Here is a 9,533-nt window from a genome sequence, read left to right as displayed (position 1 = left end):
CTCTCTGTCTCTCTCTCTGTCTCTCTCTCTCTGCTCTCTGTCTCTCTCTCTCTGTCTCTCTCTCTCTTTCTCTCTGTCTCTCTGTCTCTCTCTCTCTTTCTCTCTGTCTCTCTGTCTCTCTCTCTGTCTCTGTCTCTGTCTCTGTCTCTCTGTCTCTGTCTCTCTGTCTCTCTCTCTCTCTCTCTCTCTCTCTCTCTGTCTCTCTCTCTGTCTCTCTCTCAACATTCATTAAGTGCTCATTGACTATGACATGCAGTGTGGACACAAAGAAAACCATAAGAGCAGTCCCTGCCCTCCAGAAAGTCACGGTCTCACTGGGGAGATAACAAGCACACAGCGACACCCAAAAAAGATTGGAAACAGAAAAAAGTGGAGATAATTATCAAAAGAAATACACCGACATTAAGGAAGGAAAAATAGGAAAAGGCTTCTTGTAGAGTGTGTTAAGTCGACTGGGACTTAGAGGAAGCCAGAAGAGAGAATGAGGAGGGAGGACATTGTGGGGAAGTGCCCGGAGACCAGAGATGGAGGCTTTGTGTAAAAAACACGCAGGAAATCAATGCCGCGGGGTCACCAGACAGCCTGATGCTTTCCCATCTTTCCAGTGTTTTCAGATTTACTCCCAGCTCTACCCTTGGCTATCTGTATCACCAGGGAAGGAGTGACTTAGCACCTTTGAACCATGGTAGACTAATCTGTAAAAGGAGAGGACTTGAAAAAAGGACCCACATTTACAAAAATATTTACATTTTGCGGTGGCCAAGAACTGAAAATCGAGGGGATGCCCATAAATTGGGGAATGGCTAAACAAGATGTGGTCTATGAATGCAATGGAATACTATTGTACTATAAGAAATGATGAACAGGCAGACTTCAGAGAAACATGGAAGACTTACATGAACTGATGCTGAATGAAGTGAGCAGAACCAAAACAGTTAACATAGTAACAGAAACAGTGTGTGAGGACTGATTTTGATAGGCTTAGCTCCTCTCAGCAATGCAAGGACCTAAAACAATTCCAAAGAACACATGATGGGAAATGCAATTCACATCCAGAGAAAGAATCATGGAGTCAGAATCCAGAATGAAGCTCACTGTTTTCTTTTTTGTTTTGTTTTATTCTGTTACGTTTTTTTTTTCTTTCTCGTGGTTTTTCCCTTTCATAATAATTCAAACTAAAATAAGTATTGAACTTTGTGTGAGTCAGGAAGATTCAAGTTCCAATCCTGTCTCAGACACTAGGATGGATGTCGCTGGTGAGTCACCTCAGTATCCTCATCTCTAAAATGCAAAGATTGGGCTTGACGGCCTCTAAAGTCCCTTCGTCAGTCTATGATTCTGTCATCCTGGGTTAGCTGAACGACAGCATACCACCTTCTCTCCTACCCCATCCATGATTCCAGATACAATTTCACTGATACTGAGTCGGATCCATAATTTTAACTGATTAAAGGTTTTCTGGGGTTGGGCTTTGATTTAGATGAGCATTTTGTTGAGAGAAGCAAGTTAAGTTCCTCAAAGTCCCCATTCATATGGCCTTCATTTAGATAGCAGAAAAGCTTAAAAGCCCACCTGCCTGCAAATTCCTTCCCCATAGGATTCCAGTACATGACATTATTGGAATAAATTTAGTCTTCTTTTCTTGATTAAAAGGATTAAGCACGGGTCCCTGCAAAAGCACAGGAGGCCTAGATATGATGCCTATATTACTTCTGAGCAGAGCACCATTTGCAAATTCATGACAAATCTGTGATTTTGTGAGCCAAAGAACGTTCAGTACAGGTGCTCTGGTCCTCCCCCCAGGCACCAAGGTGGATCTCTGCCTATCTGTCTATGACTTCTTCTAGAAGATCAAATCTGAGGACTTGCTTGAGGTACAGAAAAGTTGAATAACTTGCCCAGAGTCGCGCAGTCAGTACGTGTAGAAGGAAAGCCTTTAATAAAAATATCCCTGACTCTGCACCCATCACTCTACTCACCACAGAAGTCTGTAATAATTATGTTTTAAATTGGTTACCTGGGCAAGACAGTTAACATCCCAGTGTTCTGGGCAACTCTCTAAGGTCATAAGTTTCAGAACAGTTACTGATTTTCATTGGTGGAAGGAGTTTTCACACTAGGAGTTCACTTTGCCAGTGAAATTAGGAGTTATTCCTCCTCACTGTATATATATTTATACACACACAATTACATAATTATTCTCTCAGGAAACTGAGATTTTGATGGAGAAATGACTTGAGAAAGATCATATAAAAAATATATATCCAAGGTGGCATCTAAAGCCAAGTTTTCCTGTCTTTAAGACCAGCTCTCTATCCAGTCTTCCATGTTGCCTCTGAGATATATGTGTGTGTGTGAAGATCAATATGTATTTCTAGGGCACACATTGTGAGGGTGCATGAGCCTTATGAGAGAGAACATTTTATCATGGTTTGGATTACAATTTGCATTAGTAGAAAGAGTAGCTGCATGTTTGTCACTGTGGCTACATTGAAACGATACAAATGTATAACCATCAGTGTGTACAGAAATGAAGGATGGGGGTAGAGGATAGGAAATAAAGGCATAGATGGAAGGGGGTGAAGAACAGAAATGGCATGGGGTGTGTGATTTCACTGATACAAGGCATGACCAGGTAAGGAAGCTCCCTCCACCAACACAGCTTGGGATTTTATCTGTCATCTATACTTTTAAAGAGCTCCCAAGGTACTAGTAGAAAGGTTGTGACTTGCTCAGGTTCACACAGTCAGTATATTATCAGAGGCAAGATTCAAAGCCTCATCTTTCTGGTGCTGATGCCTTTCATACATGTGTATTTATATGTGTGTATGTGTATGTGTGTGCATGTGTGTGACAAATTAACACGTCTACCCCCATCCATAGTCCCATTCTCCCATGACAGCTACCCTTTCCTTAGTTTCTTCCCTCAGTTTCTTCCCTCCCACTCACCAAGGCACACTGCCACAGTCTTCAACTACAATTTGGAAAGAGGAAAGCAGCAAAAAGAGAGAAGGGAAAGAAGACTCTAATAGGAAGACTCAGCATTTTAGCAGAGCCCATTAACAAATCAGAAATGATAGCCCACTCCATGAGAGGGATTCAGCCAGGCCACAGCCTTTGCTGGGGCAGAGGACTGAAGCCAGGCTCCCTCCCTTCCGCCCAACAGCCCAAATGACACCATACTGTGGGGCATTGCTGGAGACTCAACAACAGGCCCAAATGGAATGTTCCCTCCTCCAGCCTCATTTGGAAGTTTCTCTGTCATCTCCCAACCTGGCAACAATCATTAAGGCAGCAAGGGGATGGATGCAGATTCTCCCACCTTTCTTTCTGGAGTCTCTCTTGGTGCTGGATTTAACAGCCACTTGCAGGTCTGTCTCCGTTGACATCCTATTATATCCTTAGGCCTCTTCACACAGATCCAGTGTCTTGGGCAGGCTCATTGAGAATTCCTCTCCCAGAGAACGGCTTCTCCCTTCAGAACTATGCCCACTGACAGCACATCTCACTCACTCCGCTCGAGTGCTGAAACACAAACAAACATGGTGATGTTAATGGTCATATAGTCCAAGCAAATCAGGGAGAAGAGAAAATAAGCCATTGGAAAGGGGAGCATCATTCTCTCCTATTATAATTCTTAAGATAATAGGTAGGGGTTATACAAGAGGTACAAGTATCTTTCAGTAAACTCAACATGGGAAAGGCCAGGGTGAGATCAAAGTCCTAGGTAGGAGGTTGGGCAAGATGGTGCTGGAAGTCTGATGGTTTCTTTTCCAGTTTGTTAATTCTAAGCTCCTTTGTTTACCTGATGATCACACCACATTATATGCCAAGAATGACTCTGGATCAGAATCATGAAGACCTTTTCTAAGGGGAGGGCATTCATCAGACGAACTAGAAAAGTGTTGTGGTAGTTAAGAAGGGCTGCTGAGAAGTGACCCGTGGCCTTTCCTTCACTGGTGGAGATCAGAGCGGCCAGGGAACTGACACACAATTGGGTTTTGAGGGGTGGGTGACAAATGTGAGCTATAGCAAACTTTCCAGAAAGCCAATTTGTGGTGTTCAGTTTTTGGAGGGGATATTGTGCTTCTAGCTAGATAGGAAGGCAGGAATAGAAAGTAGAGAGCAAGAGGGGGGCTAGGAAGAGAAAGAGGGAGGGAGAGGGAGAAGTAGGAAGGAATAACAATAAGAGAGGGAAGAAAAAAGAGAAGAAAAAGAGAAAGGAAAGAGACAGATATAGAGAAAAAGGAAGAGTAACCAAGATAGAAAAGATTAGAGAGCTGGAGGGAAGAAGAGACACAAAGATGGGGGAGGGGGCAGAATGGGGAGAGAAAGAGGGGGAGGAAAAGAAGACAGGAAGGGAGAGAAAGAAGAAAATTAAATGAGAGAGAGAAAAAAGAAAAAGCAAGAGAGAAGAGGAGAGGATTGAGGAATCAATACATATAAACACAGACTAGAACTTATTATTTGAATATGGCTGTATCCATATCAGTCCATGGAGAAAGTAAAAAAAAAATCACTGTCAGTTCTAGGTGCTCAGATGTAGGATCATAACAATAATTCAAAGTTAGGTAGGAGTACTTCCCCCACACCAGTTCAGAAGAAGTTAGTAAAAGTTATATGCCCATTTCACAGATGAAGCCACCAAGAAGTGACCTGTCCAAGAAGGCTGCATTCAAAACCAAGTCTCCAGATTCCAATTCCAGTGTTTACACCCCTAGCTGCCTCTGAATTGACCATGTCGCCCAAAAGTCATAACTAACCCCAAGTCCTCTGTGACCATCTGTAATCCCTATAAACATAAGAGCTCCTGAATCCATATTGCTTGAAAAGAACAAATCTCATTCCAAGCAGATTCTTCACAATTACCCTCTGATGGATGTATGCCAGAAGAGAAAATGGAGGCTGAGAGAAATTCAATGCCTCATTCATGGTCACACAAGGAGGAACCATTTGGAGCCAGAATCCAAACCAATTTCCAGAATCACAGATGATAGATCCAGAGATTGAAATCCCTTTTTAGAGCAAGGAAATAGAGGTCTGAGGCTGTTTACTACATAGCCTAGTATCACAGGATGGCAAGTGGTGGAGCTGGGATTTGACCCAACTCCAATGCCCCAATGCCAGCATTTTTTGCCCTACCCCAGTCTGTCCCCCTCCCTCTCTCCACCCCAGTTCTAGTTTTCATTCCACCATATCAGGGCCTCTGGACTGCTAGGTTCCAGAGGTGATGGGCAGTCACAATAAGGCAATAGGGGTAGGTAAGGAAGAGAAGTGAGGGGGCTAGAGCATGCCAGAACAACATGGAGGCTGATGTTTATGCTACTGAAAGCTTAAATGAACCCAAACTTAAATTTAAAGGTAAACTTATTGAATATTGATAGCTTCCATGAATATGATTATGCTTTTATAGACCTGAGAATCTGGCAACAGGATTAAGGAGAGAAAGAAAGAAAGAATGAAAAGAAGGCACCTTCCCCCAACCTCTCTTAATTCTACTGCCTTCGCTCTGTTAATGACCACATTTCTTCTGTGTGTAGCTTGTTGTGTATATATGTGTTTCTGTGTTATGTCCCCCCATTAGATCATAAGCTCCTTGAGGGCAGGGACTGTCTTCTGCCTTTTTTAATAGTCTCAGAGCTTAGCACAGTGCCTGGCACAAATCAGGGGCTAAGTATTTCACTGATTGATTAAAATCAGGATAATATTAGCACCTACCTCCCTTTGTTACAGTGAGGATCAAATGAGATAAAGTTTGTTAAGGGTTTAGCATGGTGCCTGAAACATATTAGGCACTTAATATGACCAACCTTCCTTCCTCCTTTCCTTCCTTCTTTTGTTCGTTTGTTTGTTCATTCCTTTCTCCCTCCTTTCTTTCCTCCCTTCCTCACTCCCTTCTTCCCTTCCTTCCTCCCTCCCTTCTTCCCTTCCTTACTCACTATGCTGTCATTGATGAATTTAAGTCACCTCTATGAAATACCCCCCCATTCTATATAAAAGTATTTCTATTCAAGAGTCTCAAAAATGGCTTATGCATTTCAGGAGTAAGGAGCTAACATACATACACATATGTATATGTACATATCTATGTGTGTACAGTAAAGTCTCCCTGGCCCCTAATAAAGAGGGAAACAAGCCACGGGAGCTTGGAAAGATCATTCCATTACCTAGGCTGCAGCCTCTTCTTGATTTCTTAAGAAGTCAAGATGTCTGGGCCAAGTCTGAGAAGGAACCTCAAATTATTTCAGAAAACATTTATCTGTAATTATGGAGAATCAAGTCCACCACAACCTAGAACAATGTGACAATTAAAATAATCTTTTCTCTCCCCACCCCTTGCAGGAGAAGCTGTGGAATTCTATCAGAAAATTTCAGACTCTTCCCGAATTTTGAAAAGCTTCAATAATGTTTCTTGGCGCCATGCGATCTCTGGTAATTTAATATTCCTGAAGTGTGTCAGGTTTTCTATAATGAGCTCTTCACATCGAGATGTACACTACAGACACAGGCTGTCTGGGATGAGGGCTGAGCAATGGGGAGGCCTTGGCTTGCAGAGAACCGAAGTCAACCCCCAATGATAAACAAGCCAGGAGGGAAGAGGAATAAAAAGCTCTGGAACGGAAACACAAACACACACACACACACACACACACACACACACACGCACGCACGCACACAATATCACAAAATGTTGCTAAAAGGAACCTCAGAAATCCTTTAGTGGGAAGGTTCTTCACCCCAAGGTCCCAAACTTGTTGTTTTTAATTTTGAAAACTTCTTTCCATATATAATCCCCCCTGTAATTAGATATATTTTATTTGATGCATTTAAAGACATGATTTTGAGAAGCAATCCCTGGGCTCCCTCAGACTGGCAAAAGAGAACAGGACACAGAAAAAAGGCTTAGAGTCTCCGCACTTAGTCCAATCCATTATTTTGGGAGGAAGAAATGGAGGAAAGAAAAGTGACTTGGACAGGGTCACTCAAAGGACAGAGCTGGGTCTTAAATAAAGTCTTTCCCCTCCAGATCCAGAATTCCTTCCACTAGGTTATTTCTTCTCTTGCTTTCTTTCCCCATTTTCTCTTCCCTCTCCTCTCCGCTCTTTCCCCTCTGTCTCTTTTTCTCTCTACCTCCCTCTGTTTCTGTCTTTTGTTTCTCTATTTCTGTTTCTCTCTCTTTTCCTTCTGTTTATCTCTGCTTTTGTCTCTGTTTTTATCTCTTTTTTCCCTCTCTCTGTCTCCATTTTTCTATCCTGATATCTCTGCTTCTCTGTATCTCTCTCTATCTCCTTGTCTCTGTGTTTTTGTTTTTATTTCTGTCTCTCTGTGCTCTGTCTCATAGTCTCAGCATCTCTTTCTTCATTACTCTGTCTCAGTCTCTCTCTCCTTTTCTCTATCTCTGAGTGTCTCTATTTGTCTGTCTCTGTTTTTCTCTATATCCCTGCCCCCCCACACACACACATGCAGATGACAAGAAGATGAGAAAGATAGTTAAAATACTAGATGAAAATATTGGGATCACAGATGACCTCAACAGGTTGGAATGTTGGACTGAATCTAATGAAATGGAATTATACAGGAATAAATGTCAAGTCCTACACTTGGGTTCAAATATTCAAGTTCATGAGTATAAAATGAAGGGAATGTGATTTTTTAAAAAAGGAAAAGAAAGTAAAGACATTCTCATGACAAAAGCACTGTGGGTTCTAGTGGATGGCAATGGTTTAACAAGGCACTGAAACACCTAGTCATCTTGGGCTAAAGTAACCAATGTCTAGGGACTGGGACAATGAAAGTTACTGCTCTCAAAGCCTCCCCTCAAAGCCTTTGTCCCAAAGATCAAATGAACAGGTATAATGGAAGTATTTTGCATATTCCTTTGAACAGATAGAGTGGAAAAACCTAAGAAAGCAGAGAAGAGGCAAAATAGAGGCTAAATGTACAGGGAGACAACAAGAAACATCTGAGCACAATCAAAAGGCAGGAAAGTTGAGGAAACACTTGAAAAATCTCCAAACCAAAGAGCTGAACTTGAAGACAGACCTCAGAAATTCCTGGCTTCTTAAAAACAAATCAACACGATAGAACCAAGAGCCAAAATGCCACAGGAAGAGATGACATTCATAGGCAATGCAGTGTGGTCATTTCTAGAGCTTCCAGCAACAGCTTACTTAAATACTAACACTCCATACATTGGAAGGGATGGTACAGTTATAGGAAAGGTAAAAATTATTCGATCATCTTTCTCTACTCAAAGTTCTCCTAGATTCACGAAAGCTCCAGGTCTGGAGAGCACTTCATGGTCGTCTCCTACACACTGTGAAAATCACTACCAGGTATATCCCAAGGCCCAGTGGCACACCATCCTCCCTGTGAGAGTCGAAGATCATGCAGTCTGGTCTACTCATTTGATAAATTAAAAAAAAAACAGAGGCCCACAGAATTGATATAACTGCCTCAAATTAACAAATGTAGTCAATGTCAAAGTCAGAACTTGAACTCAGATCTCAAGATTCCAAGTCAAGCACTATCACATCCCCAAACACCATCTCCAAGAAAGCCCTTTGAAAACTTTAAAGGGAGCTCCAGACAAATGTAGTCTTGTCATTATTCTCATATTCATCCAGTTCCAAGAAAACGGGGTGGGGATGAGATGGGTTACTTTAATCAAACCAAATACACCAAAAGTTGTAAGATGGGCTTAGTGATATTACATGGAATTATTAGATAGTGATTGGGTATCCTTACCAACATTCCATTTAGCTAATGGATCACACTGGTTCACTAAATGTTTATAGCTCTATGACATTTCATTACAGTGATACTTTTTGTCTCTGGACACAGCAGGGAAGATTAGCACAAACAAGAAAAGTAACATCTGAATCATCCCCATACTTTTTTGGGTCATCTTCTTTGTTTTACATCAAGGACCTGGTATTTCATTATAGGAAACTCATTCACCAATGTACATCACACCCTATATTTTTCTCCTCCTCTTCCTCATTCTCTCTCTCTCTCTCTCTCTCTCTCTCTCTCTCTCTCTCTGTCTCTGTCTCTCTGTCTCTTTCTGTCTGTCTCTCTCTCTCTCTCTCTCTCTCTCTCTCTCTCTGTCTCTCTCTCTCCCCCCCATAGAAGCAACCATACTGGAATACCCAGGATGGCTGCTAGCACAGGTTCTTAAATCTCCTTTACTAGGAAAGATATCTATTTAAAGGGTCAACAATCTTTTCAAATAACATTTACTAGTTCAGGGGAAAAGTCAGCACCATGAACTTTAGAGAAAATATAAACAGAGAAAATACAAGTAAATTCAAGCAGAGAAATAAAAGCCAACAGACAGGGCTCTGACTGTTTGAATCAACAATGCACTTTACATACATCCCTGGATCGAGAGAGCCTTTACATCCGAGCAGTCTGGGAGCCCTGAAAACACGGGTCACTCATAAGCAAGACCTGGGAATAACATGATCCTTCTCATAAGTGATCCCCCAAAGCAAAATACTAACTCGGGTTGTGTGTGTGTGTGTGTGTGT

At 41.9% G+C, this 9,533-nt stretch overlaps 1 protein-coding gene across 1 annotated transcript in view; it reads right to left on the bottom strand.

Moving 5' to 3' along the window:
- Positions 1-9,533, bottom strand: part of LOC138164937 (disabled homolog 1-like) — a 483,687-nt gene that overhangs the window by 312,765 nt on the left and 161,389 nt on the right. Inside the window, exon 2 of the mRNA XM_069092919.1 lies at positions 3,323-3,525. Within this exon, the coding sequence (XP_068949020.1) occupies positions 3,323-3,389 (67 nt within the window). The 5' untranslated portion in view covers positions 3,390-3,525. The remainder of the gene's footprint in view (positions 1-3,322; positions 3,526-9,533) is intronic.

This window comes from Petaurus breviceps, unplaced genomic scaffold (genome assembly GCF_028583685.1).
Source record: "Petaurus breviceps papuanus isolate PSGF00001 unplaced genomic scaffold, PetGlider_PUasm1.0 207, whole genome shotgun sequence".
Lineage (NCBI taxonomy): Eukaryota > Metazoa > Chordata > Mammalia > Diprotodontia > Petauridae > Petaurus > Petaurus breviceps.
This window is presented reverse-complemented; position numbering and strand designations above follow the sequence as displayed.